Genomic DNA, 19,109 nt, shown 5'->3' on the forward strand with positions numbered 1-19,109 from the left:
TCTGACAATTTGAAAAAAAAATTTGAGATAAACTATGTAGCCTACACGTAGTGCATAAGTTAAGAAAAAGGTAGGCCATAAATGCATAAAATATATAAAATATATGGGTTAATCAACTGTTTAGGTTATTGGGGAGGCTTCCGGTCAACAGTAGGCTATGAATAGTTATGTTTTTAGGGAGTCAAAAGTTATCCATAGATTTTCAACTGCACAAGGAGTCGGTAGCCCTAACCTCATGTTGTTCAAGGGTCAGCTGCAGTTTGAAGAGCCATAGGTGACTACTGGTTACCTTACAGGACAGCACAGGTGCAGAGGATGTGTCTGGCCTATTCTTTCTGATGGGGGAGGAGGACAGGGTGGGCGGGCTGCCCAGGGATGCTGAGAGCTGCAGGGTGGATCTCACGGGTCTCAGCCTTTGAGGTCACTGACAGGACAGCAGTCCCTGAAGGCTGGGCTATGCTCCTTCCTCCAGGACAGTGGCTCTCTCTGCCTGTCACTCATGTAGGTGGAGCAAAGCACCTGGGGGTACCTACTCTGCCATTTTTCTGCCTCCACTGGAAAACGGAGCTCATGATCCTAAAGAAGTGCGATCTGTATAAGCAAACACATAGGAGGATGGGTAACCACATGGGAACCACAATGCGCGCAACCCTTTGAGTCTAATTATTGGAAAATTAGGGGCCCCAAATTCTGGGCCATTACAATACTCCATGGCAGTGGTTATCTAAACCTTAGAATGCACCAGACTCTCCTGGATGACTTTTAAAAGCACAGATTGCTGGGCTCATCCCAGTTCGCAGTTCAGGAGGTCTTAGGTGAGACTTGAGAATTCCAGTTTCTGACCAGGTCCCAGGTTATGCCAATGCCGTCGGTCTGGGGACCCTGCTTGGAGAATCTCCACCCTTTAGGGTTAGCCAAGAGCCCACAACAAAATTAGCAGAGGATGGAGCAGGCAATCAACAGTAACGCCTTCCACGTTTGGGGAATTCCCATGCTGGGAGATGTACACGTAAAGGACATGTACGGGTGCAGGAGATATGCACGTGCAGGACACGTGCGTGCAGGACATGTATGGGTGGAGGAGATGCGTGTGTGCAGGACGTGCGTGTGCAGGACATGTATGGGTGCAGGACATGCGCATGCAGAACATGACGGTGCAGGAGATGTGCATGTGCAGGACATGTGTGTGCAGGACATGTACGGGTGCAGATGTGCGCATGCAGGCCATGCGTGTGCAGGACATGTACCTGCAGGACATGTACGGGTGCAGATGTGCGCATGCAGGACATGCGTGTGCAGGACATGTACCTGCAGGACATGTATGGGTGCAGGAGATGTGCACGTGTAGGACATGCGTGTGCAGGACGTGTACGGGTGCAGGAGATGCATGCGTGCAGGAACGGGACACCTGAAGTTGCTTTTAGCGTTTTGCAGCAGCCAGAATCCAGAATATGGACGATAGGTCTCAGCAACTTCAAATAACATGCAAATTTGAATTTTTTTTTTTTTTTTTTGAGACAGAGTCTCACTTTGTTGCTCAGGCTAGAGTGAGTGCCGTGGCGTCAGCCTAGCTCACAGCAACCTCAAACTCCTGGGCTCGAGCGATCCTTCTGCCTCAGCCTCCCTGGTAGCTGGGACTACAGGCATGTGCCACCATGCCCGGCTAATTTTTTTATATATATATCAGTTGGCCAATTGATTTCTTTCTATTTATAGTAGAGACGGGGTCTCGCTCTTGCTCAGGCTGGTTTCGAACTCCTGACCTTGAGCAATCCGCCCGCCTCGGCCTCCCAAGAGCTAGGATTACAGGCGTGAGCCACCGCGCCCGGCCAAATTTGAATTTTTGAATATCACATTTTGTGATCCTTAACAACTGACTTTTAGGTTGCTAGTAAGAAGTCCCCATTCAAGCATAAAGGTAACAGTCTATATAACTGGGCTTCATTTCCAGTAAGGACCAAAGAAAGAACTTTCGTTTTCCAATCAATTCTTGGCTAATTTTTACTGTCTCCACCCACGGTTCATCTTGAGAGAAAGCTGGCCTGCGGTGGAAGAGTCTCCACTTCCCAGGTGACTGGCCCTGCGATGGTTACCTCTCTTCTCCTGCCTCCCTGTATGTCTGCGCCTACGTCAGCTCTGACATACGGCAGACTTGTCCTTCCACGTGGCCTTAGGTGACTAAGCGGTGGCTCCTCTCTCAACCTTTCCTGCTGGTTCCCAAGGCTCTCGTGGCTGGAAGTTCTTCTAGGTGTCTAACCTAATTCCTTCCTACCACAGTGCAGGCATTTCTTGTTGCCTGGTTCTTGTTGGAGAAGGGCCTGCCATGAACCTGCACCGTTCTCCAGTTCAGTCCCAATCTTTCCCCAGCCCTTTCCTCTCAGCTGTGTGCTCCTGTCCCCAGGGTGGGACACCTACCTGATGATGTAGCCCTTGAGGAGTCCATTCTGGTGGCTCTCGGGAGGCGGCTGCCACTGGATCATGATGGACTGGTTGGTCCGGCCGCTGGCGATGACATTCTGTGGAGGGGCGGTGGGGGGTTCCTCGGGGAGGGAGACCCTGGATCAGAAAACACCCCTGCTCTTAGTCTCGGGGGCAAATACAGGAGTCTAATGGGATAGGGGCTCTTCCTAGTCCTTTGATAATTCTGCACAACTGCTGTGTGCTTTTGGGCAAGTTACTTAACCTCTCTGAGCTGGTTTATGTAAAAGAATTACAATAAAGATCTCTTTGCCTGCTTTACAAGACTGGCTGAGGCTCAAATGATACAACTTACAGAGGGGTCTTTTAAGAAAACACTATAAAACACCACATGTATATTTTTGGTGCGACTGAGGGATGTGGGCCTCAGTTTCCCATTTGTCAAAGAAGTTGCTCATTGGGCTGATGAGGTTGCGAGTGTGCAAGTATTTTGGAAGCCGGAATGTTAAACGGTCACATCCCGGCTGCCAGCTGGCGGTGCACCTTAATGAAGCCACCTCTGCTGACCTGCTGAGCCCCGGCTGGCGTGGCGTGGGGCGGGCGTGGCATGGGGCGAGGCCGCCAAGGGCACCCAGCCACCCCCGGGAGCCCGGGCGCTATGACATTTCTTCCTCTGGCATCGCTAGGGAATGCGGTGTTCCGCCCAAGCGTATTTTTCACATCACTGACATGTATCCATTTAAAAACAAAAGTTAATTATTTTTGATGGATGTCTTTCCCTTTTTGTTTGTTGTTACGTTTTTGCTTTCTGATGGATCGCTTTCCAAAACACGCCGCGCACTCCCATGTCTTCGTAAAGGCGGAAGTGAGGCTGGTTGAGCCTTGTTCTTGACGACTCGGGGCCGTGAGGGTGAAGATCCACCAGGAAGTCGGATCGGTGTTGCCCAGGGCAGCCCGGGGGCAGGAGAAGTCACAGGGCGGCGTCCCCTACACGGCAGGTCTCAGCTGCTGGGAGTCTGCACTTGCAGGAGGACTGGGCCGTGTCCGTTCATTCCCGGCGCCACCTCCAGGGGGTCCAGGGGTGGCCGGGCATGTAGGGGGTGCTCAACCCACAGTGAGTAACTTAATCCCCCTGCGCCTGCTCTCCACATGGGGCTGCCACCTGTCACTGTTCCCTCTGGTGACAGTGCCATCGAGCTCTGCCCGATGCTCGGAGACGGGCCACCTGCTGTTTTTATTCAAGTTCCATCATTTTAAAGAAAGCTTTGCTGGGAGCCTAAGGGAGTCTGGCACCGTGCAAGGCCCTGGGTGTGGAGCTGCGTGGGGACGTGGCGCCCCCCGGGAACGCCGCAGCCATTTGGCAGCCCAAGGGGCCGCAGAGCCCAGCGAGGCCAGGCGAGGCTTTGCACCTGCGCGGCTCACAGCGACGGGGTCAGCGTTCACCCGGCGCCGCGGCGCTCTGCACGCGCCGGCCCGCTTCCTCTTTGCAGCAGCCCCGGGAAGTGGGATTGCTACTCCCCTGCCACGGCGGGAGCCGTGGAGACGCCCCCCGAAGAGCGCCTGCCCCTCACCTCTCCGTGTCCTTGCTGAACTGCCCTTTCCCGACATCGTTGACGGCACAGAGACGGAACTGGTAGGAGCGCGCGGGAACCAGCCCCTTGACGGTCACCGAGGTGGCTTCGGGGTCCACGCTGGCCAGGAGCACAGTCCAGGGGGCATCTGCAGCCACAGAGGGTGGGGGTGGAAGTGGGCATCTTGTGTGTGTCGGGGGCACAGTGCCGGCTTCTGACGCCCCGTCCCCAGCAGGGGCCCAGCCCTGTTTGGGCTGGCAAGAGAGGACCTCCCCGGCTTGGTCCAGCAGAGGCCGGCCACTGTCATTTTCTAGGTCCCATCGGCCGCGTGGCCCCAGGGGGACAGGGGGAGGGTGCTAGAGGGATGCAAGAGCTCACAGGAAGTGAGACGTAGTTGTCTTCTCCCCGACCCCCTCAAATTTATGAGCTCCATGCAAACTGTGTTTAAAACACTATACCGGGCACGGTGGCTCACGCCTGTAATCCTAGCACTCTGGGAGGCCCAGGGGGGAGAGTGGCTCGAGGTCAGGAGTTCGAGACCAGCCTGGGCAAGAGCAAGACCCCGTCTCTACTAAAAATAGAAAAATCAGCCAGGCATTGTAGCAATCAGTGCCTGTAGTCCCAGCTACTCGGGAGGCTGAGGCTGCAGTGAGCTACGATGACACCACCGCACTCTACCCAGGGTGACAGAGCGAGACTCTGTCTCAAAAACAAAGAAAAAAACTCCCACTATTCATATTATGCCTGCTAAGTTTGGAGTTCCCAACTTGGGGACTTGGAGAATGAAAAAAAAAAAAAAAAAAAACCCAAAGCAAAAAAGCCCGCCCTTCTCTTCGAGGCCCCTCGGGGCCAGGCCCTGAGCAGCATCTCTCCCGAGCCGTCTCATTCTGCTGGCCCAGGGCCCTGACGGCAGGTGCCAGCGCTCCTGTGACGGGAGGCAGCGGAGGCTGCTGGGGAAGGGTTTGCCAAAGGCCCAGGCCCAGGAGGTGGGGAGCAGGGACGTGGCCCTGGGCTGACTCCTCCTCCGTCCGGGCTGCGGCGGGGGCTCAGGAGGGTGGCGGGGACCTTACTGTTCTCCGACATCTCCAGGACGTAGCGGATCAGGGGGCTGTTGCCGTCGAAGGGCTTGGCCCAGGTCAGGTTGATGGCTCGCCGCTCCACCGCGCTCAGCGTGGCCACCGGGTGCTCAGGGGCGTGGGGCAGTTGCCTGGAGGGGAGAGGCGTGCGGCAGGGCTGCCCCGTGCGGTCCGCAGGCAGGTGACGGGGGCACCAGGGACCTGGGCTGGGTGGGCTGTGCGTGTCCGCGACACCTTGCGCTCAGACACAAAACTCGGCCTTCGGGCCACTACCTGGAGAGTCCTCTCTCTGCAGTTGGAGCCCACCTATCCGAAGCCATCCTCAGAGCCCTTCTCCACCCCCCTGCCCAGTTCTTGACAGGGGGCTTAACTGAGCTGAGAGCAAGGCCTGGAAGGACGCTTAGAGAAGGTGAACAGGTGCAGGTCACACGAGGCTGGTGGCCCGACCGTAGGGAAGTGGCTGGCTCTGGGCATTGCCATCAGCACCGCCTTCGCCCCGGGCCGGGGAGGGCTGCCCTTACCTGACTCGCAGGTGGGCGCTGCGGGAGTCGTTGCCTCCGGCCGAGACCACCCGGCAGGTGTACGTGCCGATGTCCCCGGACCACGTCTGCGAGACGTGCAGGGAGCCGTTCTTGTCCAGGCGGATGCGGGGATTGTTCTCCATGCCCAGAGCCGCCCCGTCTTTCTCCCAGACGTACCTGGCGGGAAGAAGCACAGTAAGTAAAGGGACACGGGGACAGCTCCCAAGGTGGGGCAGCTCCCGCGGTGGGCTCGGCCCAGAGCCTGTCCTGAGAAGAGAGCTCAAAGGCGAGCAGGGCACGACCCCAGGCCACAGTGGCTCTCCGGGGCTGGCCTTGGCTGGGCAGGAAATGCAGTCGAGCAAGTCTGAGCAGCCTGGACACCCACCATTGGGGGGGGGGGAGGCACCGCCTCCAGGACGGTTACACATTAAGTCATTAACGGTCATTTACACCTGTCCCTCAGGTTGGTCAAAACGTGTGTTGCTTTTGGCCAGGGGCCCCCGAGAAGCAGCCGGCACAAAAGAGCCAGCAAAAGGTATTCTTCCAACGAGGTTAAAGGATTACAGCTGGAGAAAGAATTAAAGTTTCCGCACAGACTGCATTTCGGAATTAGTTTTATGAGAGGAATCATTAGATCGATGCATCACTGTGACAAATTGACTTTAGTGTCCAAAAAATCACTTTAGCTTCGGTCAGTCAGTACGAAGGGGACTTGAGAAATTGCACACACACAAGCGCCTGACAATGAGAAATATCTGCTCTGGCATCGTTCTCGAGAAATACAACCATGATGGCTGTCGTCAGCGCGCTGGGGACGCCAGCTTTGGGGGGTTGGATGCCGTCCTGTCCCCCCTGGTTCTCAGCACAGGGGTGACCCGGATGATTTCAAATAACTCCAGGCAACCAGGGACAGGGCGGGGGCCCGAGTGCTGGCTCCTGGAACTCTCTGGGTTTAGAGGATGTAAGATTGCCAGGGAGAGTGAGTGTGTGACGTTTGCAACCTACGGCTTGAAGGAAGAGCAAACAGAATGCTAGAAAGTACAGATAAGGGGAGGAAAGAAAAGGAAAAGGAAAAGAAAACTTGAAAGTTTTCCAATAATGGGGAGCCATGATTAACATCTGAGCACACGGCTTCCAGACCCTTCTCCCCTGCCGGGTGTGCAGGGTGCTGCGGTGCTACTCTGGTCAAATGCCGGCTCTGCCCTCATCCTGCTGCTTTGGGATCCTGGGTGAGTTTACTCAACTCCGAGGTGCCTCAGTTTCCTCACCTGCACCACCACCCACCTCACAGCCTCGCTGTAAGGGTCTTATGGGCCATTTACCGCGGCGATTGACCCATGGTAAGGGGTTCATAAACGTTAGCCATCGTTAAGTATTTTTAACGATACAGTATATTTCACGAACGATATCTAGCAACCCATCCATCCTGTTTTTAAAGCTGCTTTTCCCCCCTCAGTAAAATATCTTTTTAATGTGACATTTCCACACCGTGGTTTGTTTTTGTTTTTTATCAGATGCAAGGTGCTTCTGCAGGGTTGCTCTGTAATTTAACTGATCCCACGGTGTTGGACGTCCGGTTTAGCTCGCTGTTTTCTGACACTGTAGTTAACACTGCAATGAACACCCTTACGGCATCATGTCTGCATGCATTCCGAACACGAACTCAGGGACAGATTCTCAGCAGTGAAATCGCTGAGCTAATTTTTAAGGCTTTTAATACCTATCGACAAATCAACAACGGTAATCACCTTCGAGTCACCTGTTTATCTAGAAAAGGATCAGCCTTGCCAGCATTCATGGGATGGGCAGAACTTTACTGCAAAGCAAATCTAGCTGCTGAGAGTAATTCCCACGTAAGAAACCATCTGTAGCGAGCAGACAGTCCCTGCTTAGGAAGCACGTATCATTGCCTGTGAAGTATTTGTACCAAAACAACCGAACTTGAATCTAATGAGCAGTTACTTGAATCTGATTAGAAATGTAGGGGATAGAAGAACAAGTTAACAACACCACGAGAAAGTAGCTAGTCAAATCTGGAATGTTGGCTATTCTACAATGGGGTCACCCAAATACGGCCCGCTGCCCGTTTGTGTAAATAAAGTTTTATTGGCACACAGACATGCCCATTTGTTTCCATATTGTCTATGGCTGCTTTTGCACTACAAACACAGAATTGAGTAGTCATGAGTCCATTCAACTCAGTTATATTTAGTTTAAAATGGCATCCAGATAGTATTATTACTGACTATCTCTAATTTAGGGGAACAGATCATTCTATTTTTCTTCTTTTCTCTCTCATTTTTTTTCCTATTTTTGCTTATTTCCAAAATAACCTGCAATTATATAACTTGCTATTAAACAATATTGGTGAGTGGTTTTCAGGGGTCCTCTTGGCTTAAATAATAATAGACAGTCGCCAGGATATAAAAGATATGCAAAAATGTTTGGTTATGAGAACATTGGATAATGATGTTTCTTAATATTATCAAAAATTTAGAAATAATCCAAATATCCAGCAATATGGGATTTGTAACATAAATCATGTTACATCCATATAATGCACTACTGAATAGTCGTGTGATTTATTTATACAAAAATATTTATTGACTCGGGGAGAAGATTGTCACAATAGGTTCTTAAGGGAAATACAGATGAAGAAAACAGAATGTTTCTAGCTTAAAATGGCATCCAGATATGATTACTGACTGTCTCCAATTGAGGGGAACGGATAATTCTACTTTTCTTCTTCTCGCTCTCATTTTTTTCTTTTTTGTTTATTTGCATTTTCTGTGTGTTCCTCCTAAAATGATTAGTTGCATAATAAGAAAAAATACAAATTATTATTAATATTAATAATGGCTAAAAGTGGATTGTTCAGATTTGGTCTAAATCTGGCCTCAGATACCACATAAAATTGTTTTCTCCTGGAACTGTTTTGGAGGTTTTCATGCTGGCAACCTGCACCTCCCCGGGACCCTGGCTCTACTCTAAGAACACGGAACTCAGGATTAAGTGGCCACCGCTGTGGTTTGATTTGGTTGTTTGGACCCTTCCTAGTCTGTCTGCTCAGGGAACCCTGTTGTGTTCTGCAGCTAGAACAGGGGCTTCCAATCCTGGAGACACGTTAGAATCACCCGGGGAGTATTTAAAAAATGCTGAGGTCTGGGTCCCACTCCACCTCCAGGATTGACCTCAAGAAGGTGGAGGGTAGCTAGGAAACCCCTGCCCCACAGTCCAAGGAAGACAGACTGGGGTAGGAGAGGTAGGGGTGGCCTTGAGCATAGATTTTGCCAATTTGGGGATGAGGGACCAATTCTCCCCTCTCTCTGTCTTTTATTTTTTGAGACAGAGTCTCGCTCTGCTGCCCGGCTAGATTGCCATGGCATAGGCCTAGCTCGCTGCAACCTCAAACTCCTGGGCCCCAGCAATCCTCCTGTCTTAGCCTCCTGAGTAGCTGGGACTACAGGCATGCGCCACTATGTCCGGTTAATTTTTTTCTATTTTTAGGTGCCTGGCTAAATGTTTTTTTTTCTATTTTTAAGAGAGATGGGTGGTGGTGGGGGGTCTCACTCTTGCTCAGGCTGGTCTCCAACTCCTGACCTAGAGTGATCCTCCTGCCTCGGCCTCCCAGAGTGCTAGGATTACAGGCGTGAGCCACAATGTCTAGACCACCCGTTTCGAAAAGATTGTGCTAGATGGTTAATCGCACTGAAGGTGAGAATTCCCCCAGTGAACAGGAACAGGGATTCCCCACCTGCAGGTCTTGGGGGTTCCTAAAGAGCGGGTCTGCAGGTGCATTGCAAGAGACCCCCGAATCCCTCTGCACATCAATAATCACCTAGAGAATGAATAAAACACACCAGCATTTCCCAAGTATAAGTAGATGGCATTTTTATAAACAAAATACCGATTTAAAGTGTTACTGAAGTAACATAGCTTTTTGTTATTATAGAGTTTTTCAATTAGTGAATGCTGAAAGTAGAGCTACCACATAATGTACAGGTCTGAGATGCACAGCGGTATTCTATGTGGGCCTTTTTACAGTTGGAATATTAATCTATTTTTAGAAAAATCTATTAAACCCAGAAATGAGCAAGTTCTGGATTATCTGGCAATATTCTAACGACCTCTGTGTGATTTCAAGGCTCATGTTTGCATGTGTGCCGGCGCCACAAGAGGAGTGTCTAGAGGGTCAACATGCAATGCTTCATGAGGTGTTTGTCACACGGGGGCGGGGGACGTATTCCCTGAGGATCTGCGTGGCCAATTTTCGGTGTGGCCACATGGACTGTCATCTGCCCAGTGACCACCAGATGGCGCCTGAGGACGCAGCTGCCACCCAGAGCGAGGGGCGCCGGCCGGCCCCTCCAGCCCTTCCGCCCTGATGTTGCTCATAAGATGCAGAAGCAACGCGTAGGGAGCGCTTATTTCTAAGGACACGGTTGCATTTCCCCGGAGCATTCTGGAGCTCGAGGAAGGGACTGCAGGGACGATTCCCTCCTGGTTTTAGTTCCCGAAGCCTGGGGGGTGGGGCCGGGCCAGGAGTCCCCCCCTGAAGCTTGGAGTGGGGTCCCGGCTTTTATGTCTCTCTTGGCTGCTGCAGTCCGCGGCTGCCCCTCCCAGCCTTTTCTGTGGCTTCCCCAGCGGGACAGAGTTCCCTGGAGGCCAAGTCCCGGCCTCCCCGTGTGGATGGGGGTGGGGAGGGGTGACCTCAGTTTGGACACTTTTCCCTCATGTGGCTGCCTTGGAGGGTCACCCCCAGGTCACCCCCTCTGGCTGACGCCACGTCTGCTTACCCAGACCCCTCTGCGGCCCACTCGGTGGCCGGAGGGCCAAAGACTTGGCGTGGGAGACGCCACAGAGAGAGCCACTCCTCCCCTCTCACCAACCTACCTGCCTCTCCTTCCCCTCCTGCCATCCTTCCTCCCTTCCTTTCTCTGCCTCCCTTCTCTTCTGTCTCCCTTCCTCTTCTCCTCCCCACCTGCACTCTACCCCAACGACCCCAACTCAGTTCCAGGTAGCCCGGCTCCCAGGTGTCAATTCCGCATCCCTGCCTCCCAGCCCTGCACGCAGCCCTGCAAATGGTCCCCCCAGGTGGGGCCTGGCCCCATGGGTGACACTCCCCTCCCTGGTACTGACGCTTCCCAGCGATGAGCTGTCCCCCCCGCCCGCCGTTCCCCTCCCCCTTGCTTAGAGTCAGAGCAACAGCAGAGCCAGCGTGTGTACCTGACGGTCACGCGGGGGTCGTGGGTCACCCCGCACACCATGGAGGCCTGCGTGCCCTTGATGACGCTCTGGTCCTGCGGGGGCCTGGTGATCCGGGTCCGGGCTGCAAAAGACACCGTGGGGACGGTGGTGAGCAGGGTGGGGCTCCAGGGCTGCACGTGTGCTGCAGGCGCAGGGAAGGACGCCTGCAGGGGACCTGGGGCTTCGGGGCTAGGCCGCCGGAGGAGGAAGGCCGAGCAGTGAAGGGCCCAGAGCAGCTCAAAAGAGCGGCGTGCTCCCCGCTACTTTAGTTCTTGGAAGCCAGGTTCACAGTCGGGGCTCACGCAATGCTGCTGTCACAAACCCAGAAGTCTGAGGACGGTCATGGCCATATTCCCAGCAATCGGGCTCCAGCCCGGGTGCAAACAGGGTCTTCGGGGGTCCAGCCCAGTGCTCAGCTCACCAGCCACCCCTGCCCCTGGGCTCAGCCCAGAGAGGTGCCCTCAGGTGTGTGTGTGCTGGCTGTGGGTCCCAGGTGGGAAGGGGCTCGAGACGTTCCCTTAGAGCAGGGCCGGGGACCCACCGGCAGGTGGCCTGTTTGCCTAAATAAACCCTTCCTGGAAGGCAGCCACGCCCGCTGGGTGACGTGCCGTCTGTGCCCGCTTTCTAGAGACACGACAGAAGTCAGTTGAGAAGTTGTGACAGAGACTGTCTGGCCCGCAGAGCCTAAAATATTTACTCTCTGGCCCTTCACTGAAAAAGTTTGCCAATTTCCGTCCTAAAATATATGGAGACAGCTCTCCTGCGACCTCAGTGTTCTCTCGACCCAGCCAAGCATGGCGCGAGCTCTCGCTCACGTGGCATCGTTGGCAGAACCTTCACCTTCCCGTCCCCGGCCTCTGGATTAGTTTGTCACCGGCCCTCGGATGAGGCGAGCCCTGACTGGGGCAGACGCACGGGCGCGGGCACGCTGGCCGCGTGAACGCGCCCGTGGGCGTCCCGTGTCCCCCCTCGGCACCCGCCGGGACGCACGCACTGGCGCGCAGGCGTGCAAAGCCCCCCGCCCCCCGGCTCCGCACACTCACCCCAGACGACCAGGTCCGCCGAGGCCTCGTCGACGCCCCGGGAGTTGGTGGCCAGGCAGGTGTAGGTCCCCGCGTCGGAGACGTGCGTGGGGCTGATGAGCAGGCTGCCCGACTCCAGCGGCGTGAAGCGCGGCAGCTGCACGGAGCCGCTGGCCAGGATGCGCTCCCCTGGGGGCGGCACGGCGGGGCTCAGCCTGCACCCCTCCCCCAGGGCCTGTCTCCCCGTAGCCGGGCGGCCCAGCTGGAAATGCCGGAAGGGGAGGGGGCAGGGGGCGGTGGGGCCGGGGTGCGGGCAGAGGGGTTTCTGGCTTGGGGATGGGCGCGAGGCCACGGGGTCCCCCTGTGCGTCTCCACCCCCGCGCCGTGTGCCCTTCACCAGGGACGGCCGAGCACTGCGGCCTGGCACGGCCCGTGGAGGCAGCTGGCACCTGGGGGGGCGGCTCTGACAAGGTGACAACGGGCATCTGCGGCAGCATGCTTCTGGAGTCACCTTCAAGGGAGCGGCGCGCAGTGACGGGGGTGGGGTGGGAGGGACGCGGGTGTCCTCTGCCAACAGCCCCGGTCAGGACAGACCTCCTTCTGCAAGGGGGCCCAGGGCGGCCTCGTGCCCGGCCTGGGAGGGTCCCGGCCAGACAGAGCGAGCGAGGGCCTACGTGTGTAGGTTTTTGTGACTTTATCCATTTCCTCTCTCTGTGTGAGAGGGCCATCTCTACGTGTGCATCTGGGGATTAAGCGTGTGCATTTGCACGCGTGTGCAGGCACATGGAATGTACTAGTGAGGGTGTCAGGTGGGCGTTGTGTTTATTCCGGTGTGCCTACGTTATTTCCACAGGCATTTGCTGAGCACCTGCTGCGCGCCAGGCTCTGTTCTAGGCCCCGGGGCGACGGCGGTGGGCAGGCGGAAGCCCCGGGCTCCGTGGGGAGACAGGCAGCGAGCTAGCGAGGTGAGCGGTACCTGATCCAGCTCCTGCGAAGGCGGGGGACGCGGAGTGGGGAGGGGACGAGGGGAGGGCGGTCCTGGGGCAAAGGCACACCTGAGCAGGGGCTTGCAGGCGTGGAGGGCTGACCGTGTGCACACGAGTGTGCGTGTGCGTGGGAGAGCTGTGGGCGAGAGTGTGGAGCGCAGAGGGAAGAGGAAAGCACAGGAGCCGGGTAGCCAGCCCGGGCTTTGCCGAGCCGCCCGGGGAGGAGGGACGGTCTCCCACCTGCACTGACAGCCACCACCGTGGGCCGCCAAACACCTGCGGGCGCCCAGCACAGTGCAGGCCCCTGGCGTGCACGCTACTGCCCACTCTTCGCAGCACCCCGAGGGACACACATTCCTGTCCTCGGTTTACAGAGGGGGAGCCTGAGGCCCCGAGTGAGTCAATAGCTCATTCAAGGTCACAGGTCTTGGAAGAGGTAGAGCTGGGCCTTGAGCCCAGCGTGGGGTGCACGTTGTGATGTGGAAGATGCTCTCTTGGGTTGTGCAGTGTGCAACCTGCGCAACTGTACACGGGGAACCCCACCGGGCCGGCTCCAGAAGCCAGTTCTGAAGACCGTCCTGGACTGTCACATGGTCACACCTTCTGAAGGTCTGCCTCATCTACCTTTCTGCCAAGTGATAGCCGGCCGGGGCGCTCCTGAGGTCTCACACGCCAGCACCACTGACATGCCGTCGATCACCGTGCTGTCCAGGGGGCCCCTGGTGATGTTGGGGGCGATGCCTGCAAGCGGAGACAGTGGGGCCTCTTAGCCAAACCCCAGGAGAGGCCCCGCAGCCGGAGGGCCAGGTCCTCCTCCTGCCCCTGCCGTGGTGAGCGTGCAGGCGTCCTGCTGGGGCCTGCCCCATGGAAGGACCCAGGCGACCCGGTCCCCACCCTGCTTTGGTTCTCAGGCCTCCCAGTGGGGGAAACCGAGGACCCCAGAGGGCAGCTCCCATCCCCCACGACAAGGTAAGTGGATTCATCCTTGCACAGAAGAACACGAAAGGAAGGCTCTGGCTTCTTAAAAGAGAAACGGTCCTGGCCGACAGGGGGACTTCCCCCCTTTCCGAGAGCCCCGGAGAGCTCCCCTCGGCCTGCCTGCGGGGTGGCGACTCCCAGCTATCAGCACAGCCTCCTCGTTCCGGCCCCTCCCTTACCCCGCACCCCAGGAAGGACCTGGGCGGACTGGCGCGGGAGCAGGGCGGGACGCTTGCGTTCGGAAGCGAGAAGCGAGATGGCCGCTCTTAGTGGCCACCTTGGGGGAGACCTGGGGGCCCAGGCTGCGGCGGCCTGGTCTGGGGCTTCTGCGGGTCCGGGCGTGACCCCAGCAGGGCTGGGGGAGGCCCCTGAACGGCCTCTCTTGGCTGGTGCGAGACCACGGCACTCCGCCCTTGCGCAGAGCTGTGTGCTTTCCAGCGCCGCGGCCACCGGCGTCCTCTGACCCCTACAACGGCCACGAAGCAGCCGGGGCAGCCAGCCTAGCCCCTAACACAGACTCCGAGAGGGGACAGGCATTTGCCAGGAGGGGGGGACTATGTTGAAAGCGCTGGTTCTCTTCTTTGCAAAGTGAACAGCAGGCCCTCTCGCCGGGGACGGGTGGCTTCAGCCCTGCCCGGGACCCCAGGGGCAGGTGAGGGGCCACAGCTGGAACCGGCGGCTCCCCAGCTCCTTTGCTCACAGAGCCCGTGAGCCATCCCGGGCTCCGGGACACTGGGGGGAACTTCCAGGGGCTGGGGAGTCCCCCGCAGCTCTGGACTCGGGCTGCAGAAGCAGGGGGCACCACCGCGCAAGGGGCCGTCTCCGGGCTCCCGTCTGGGCGTGGCGGAGCGTGCTGTTCTCGGAAGGGCCCCCGGCTTGCAGGACGGCCGCGTCCCGGGCAAGCGGGACTGGGGGGGGGTGGCAGGACAGGGAAGGCCCGACTCACTGGTGACGGCCAGGTAGGTGGAGGTCTGCACCTCGCCGGCGGCGTTGCGGGCGAAGCACTGGAACATGCCGGTGTCGTCGGGCGCCAGGCCGCTGATCTGCAGGCTGCCGTCGCCGCGCTGCCGGAAGCGGGCCAGCTTCTCCACCTCGACCACCGCCGCGTCTTTGTACCAGGTGATGGAGGGGGGCGGCACACCTGCAGGGAGACGCGGGCGGGGGGGGGGGCACCGTCAGTGCCTCCCGCCTCCCTCCCCCACCACGCGGGACAGGGGTGCTCGGGTGAAGGCTGGGCCTCTAGAACCTTCTAAGAGGTGCCGCCGGGGCCAGCGTAGCACGGGGTTCTGGACGGGGCGAACTGCTTTCTTATTATTTACCGCGGCATTTAGCAGCGCTCTGGGGACCTCCGAGCGCTGGGGACCGTTTCCCAAGCCCGCTGCACGGGGAGGCGGCCGGGGCTCCCATGCCCTCGGCCCGGCACGCTGCCCTCCCGGCCTGCCCTCAGCCTCTCAGGGGGCCCTCGAGGGGCTCCAAAGTGACGCCCCCAGGGGAGTTCGCCACACCCTGTCTGCGCCCCCAAGGCCGCTGCCTGCCCTCCCCGGCACTCTCCCACCCGGCAGTATTTCATCCGCCCCGCCATGCTTGCTCTTCCCTTCATGACGCTGACGCTGTGTCTCTGGGATTAGGACGTGTCTTCCGATCGACGGCATGTCATAATTTAATTGGCAGCCTTTTTTCTTTCTTAGTGGTACATAAAATAATGGGGCGTCTTCCAACCCGTGGCGTTCCAGATGAGACCGGACAAGGTATCTATCTGTTTCTCGTCCTGCCCGCCTCCCTCCCCGGAATCCAAGTTCTGTGCGAGCAAGGACCGGCCTGTGCGGCTCGCTCTGCCCCTCCCAGCCCCGGGAGCAAGGCGGGCACACGGAAGCCCTCTGAGGAGGACATCTGTTGAGTCTCGGGGTGGGATGGGGTCATCAGTCACCCCTCCGGGGCGCGGTCCCCCTGCAGAGCTGCACTCAACCCTTAGCCCGGCCCTCCCATGGGGCTCGCCCGGCTCTCTCCATCACCGGATTTCACCGGGGCTGAGGCTGCCTCTGGGCTCAGCTGAATCGGAAGGAGGGAGCGTGGGACGGGAAAGTGGAAATTCCTCAGCAGCTCCGAGGACAAGGGGAGTTAGGTAGGAAGAGGTGGGAGGAGCCGGCACGCAATGGCCTGGAGACAGGCTGAGCCTAAGAGGCGCATCTCGGGCGAGACAAGCACCCAGCGCCCGCTGGTGCTGGCGTTACGGAAATGCGGCATCGCCCACAGCTCCCAAACGACGGGCGGTTTGGGTCTGTCGCCTGTCCTGAAGTTACGGTGGTGCGGGTGCACTGGCAGCCCTCACGTTATGGCAACTCGAGGGCTGATTCCCAGGCGGGGACTGCGGAGACCTGGCCTGTGTGTGTCCTGGCGCCCGCTCCCAGGGGCACGGACTCTCCGCTGGGCGACGCGGCTTGGACAAGGGGGTGGGGTTCAGAAATGTCTGTGGCGGGGACGGGGGAGGCTGAGGGCCTGGGGTCTCCGCGCCCCGCCGGCCCCGCCGCCATCCCCGCCTTACCTTTGGCCCGACAGGGGATGTCCACCAGCTTCTCCATCTCCGCCGTGATGTGTCTCTCCGGCTCTTTGACAAACTGAGGCGGCTCTGCAGGGGGAAGGGCCGGGGAGGGGATCAGACCCATGCTCCTTTTGATCCAGCCACCGTGGGGGCCACCCTTCAGCGGGCCACAGGCTGAGCTGCCCCCGCCCCCCTGGGAGAGGCCCGGGAGCCCTGCGCGCCTCACCCAACACTGAGAGGTAGGCGCCCCGGACCACAGCGGGGACGCTGCTGCTGCGCAGGACGGCCTCGCACTCGTAGTAGCCGGCGTCGCCGCCCGTGGGGTTGGGGATGGTCAGCCGGCGGTTGTAGTCGCTGATGCCGCCCGACAGCGGCACCCCGTCCTTCTTCCAGACGATGTGCAGCTTGATCAGGGGCCTGCAGGGGCGGGGGGAGGCGGGTACTCAGCCACGGGGACTTCCGGAGGCCCGAGGGCCCGCCTGGGATTGCACGCCTCCCCCGGCCTCTTTCTGGACGCAGGATCTCGGGGCCCCATCTGGAAAATGGACGCAGCCGTGCCTGCCCATGGGCTGGGAGTGAAGATGGATGCGTTAAAGCAAGTGAAGCGCTTGCAGCTCCGGCAGGGCAACAACCCGGCTCGACAGCTTCAGCAAGGCCGGTTAGAGCCGCCCCGCTCTGCCACCTCTGGTCTGCCCGGTGTGCCTCGCCCCACGCAGCCAGGCAGCAGCGACAAGGAGGCCGGGAGGGTGGGGGAAGCAGACCGGGAGAAACGTGAAATGCCCAAAGCGTGGAGAGGGCGAACGCGGGCAGACGGACAGACAAGCCCCGCACGGCGAGAGACGGGCCAGGCTGGGAGTTGGGCCCCCTCCCTCCATTCCCAGCCTCTGCACCCCCAAACTCCTCAGTTTGGTCGGCCGGGCTTGTCTGTGCAGGCCCGGGGGGACCCCAGAGGACGGCTCTTCCCGATCGGGTCAGTGCTGGTCCCACGGGGTGTCCCTCGGGGTCCTGAGGAACAGGGCCTGTGGTCGTGTGAGTTGGAAACACTAGCTTGGATGAGGTTGGGCAGGTTCTTCCCTCGGGGCGTCTCGGGGCCGCTCTGGGGCAGGCGCACCCTGGCAGAGACACTGCCGCAGGGACACGCCTCCTGGGAATCTTCAGCTCCAGGGGACTCGGGATCATCGGTCTAGCTCTCCACCCGTCACATCAGTGTGCCGTTGCTGAGCGCTCACGAGTGCCAGGTCAGGCTGCGGGCGGCGTGCTGCCCACACGCTTTACAGGGTGGCTGGTGCTCAGCACGTTCCCATTTCCCAGATGCGGAGACCGAGGCCAGGCATAGCAGTGAGCATGGGCCTGGGGGTGGCCAGCTGCGTTTGGACTCTGCTATGGGCTGCCTGCTTTCTCGGGGCTTTGGGGTGACGCCTATGCCATGTGCTCGCTGGGAGCAAGGAGGTGGTCTGGGAAGGCACCGTGCCCCCTGCCTGCAGCACAGGGAGCTCAGGGATTGTTTAACTGATTCCTGGGCAGGACAGGTGAGGGCCGCACACAGCCCGGAAGGGGCCGCAGTGGCCCCTGACCCCAGCGCTGCTCTCCTGCAAGCCCATACTCTTAACCACCACGGGAAGTGCCCCCCTCGCACACTCCCTCTTGCACACTCGCGTGCACACAGGGCTCTGCTTTGAGAGGCCGCCTGCCCCCCTCTGGGCTGTTCCCGGGGCCCGATGTCCTGGGCTGACATCTGCTTCCCCGCAACTCCCAGCCGGGCTGGTCCTCTGGGGCCGCAGAGCAGCAGCCGGCCCTGCTGTGTGCCGCAACCCTCTGCCTCCCTCCTCCCCTCTCACGCATCCTCATGCGGCACCGCGTCCTCGAAGCCCATAGTTCGGGAGCAGCCTCGGAGTTGGGAGAGATGGAAGCTGGGGCGGGGGCGGGGGGCCGGGAGGACACCACCCACCTGGCGTTGGCCACGCACTCCATGGTAACCTCCGAGGTCCCGGCCACCACGCTGGTGTTCTTGGGAGGGATGATGACGGTGGGCGCGATGGGGTCTGCAGGCCCCCCGACATCTGGGGAGAGGTCGGATGTTAGCCGGGTGCAAAGGTCAGAAGCCCCATTCCCGCCCGGCCCCACTAGAGGCCGATGGCACGAGAGACCTTTGACCTCATGGAGTGGAGCAGGTGGCCACGGGGCAGCCCCAGAGCTGAACCTCCAGACGCTGACCCCAGGGACCATCTGATCCCTGAGTGGCTACATGAGTGTCCAGGGAGAGCCCACCGGGGTCAGAGCTGACCCTGACGGCCACCCCACACCCCTGTGAGGCAGCCATGCCCTCCCTGTGTCCTGTCCCGCTCTCTTCCAAATCCTTCCCTCCGCCTGGGTCTGGCGTGCTGGTTCAGTCCTTCGCTGCCTGCCCCCTCCCCCAGGACACAGACTCTCCGTGCCGGACTGAATAACGTCCTTCCCACCCTATAGATTCGGGTCTACATGGCAGCTGCAGGTGTGACCTTTACTTGCAAATAAGGTGATGTGGATGGAATGAATTAAGTAAGGTGAGGTCGCAGGGATCGGGTGGACACTAGGTGCAATATGACTGGCGTCTTCATGAGAAGAGGGGAATTTGGACACAGACAGCCAGGTGCCTCGGGAAGACGGGATTGGAAGTGATGTGTCTACGGGCCAAGAGATGCCACGGACAGCCAGCGGCAGCAGAAGCCAGGAGGAGGCAAGGGAGGGTCCTCCCGCAGAACATTCCGCGGG

General features: G+C 58.7%; 1 protein-coding gene across 1 annotated transcript in view; it reads right to left on the reverse strand.

Moving 5' to 3' along the window:
• The window catches only part of SDK2 (sidekick cell adhesion molecule 2), a 137,239-nt gene that overhangs the window by 64,821 nt on the left and 53,309 nt on the right, over positions 1-19,109 (reverse strand). Inside the window, exons 8-18 of the mRNA XM_075993921.1 lie at positions 18,307-18,418; positions 16,585-16,775; positions 16,362-16,445; positions 14,766-14,960; positions 13,466-13,582; positions 11,877-12,044; positions 10,813-10,915; positions 5,587-5,763; positions 5,060-5,196; positions 3,990-4,137; positions 2,416-2,556 (exon numbers count right to left, since the gene is read on the reverse strand). Coding sequence (XP_075850036.1) covers positions 2,416-2,556; positions 3,990-4,137; positions 5,060-5,196; positions 5,587-5,763; positions 10,813-10,915; positions 11,877-12,044; positions 13,466-13,582; positions 14,766-14,960; positions 16,362-16,445; positions 16,585-16,775; positions 18,307-18,418 — 1,573 coding nt within the window. The remainder of the gene's footprint in view (positions 1-2,415; positions 2,557-3,989; positions 4,138-5,059; positions 5,197-5,586; positions 5,764-10,812; positions 10,916-11,876; positions 12,045-13,465; positions 13,583-14,765; positions 14,961-16,361; positions 16,446-16,584; positions 16,776-18,306; positions 18,419-19,109) is intronic.

Source organism: Microcebus murinus, chromosome 18, assembly GCF_040939455.1.
Source record: "Microcebus murinus isolate Inina chromosome 18, M.murinus_Inina_mat1.0, whole genome shotgun sequence".
Classification (NCBI taxonomy): Eukaryota; Metazoa; Chordata; class Mammalia; order Primates; family Cheirogaleidae; genus Microcebus; species Microcebus murinus.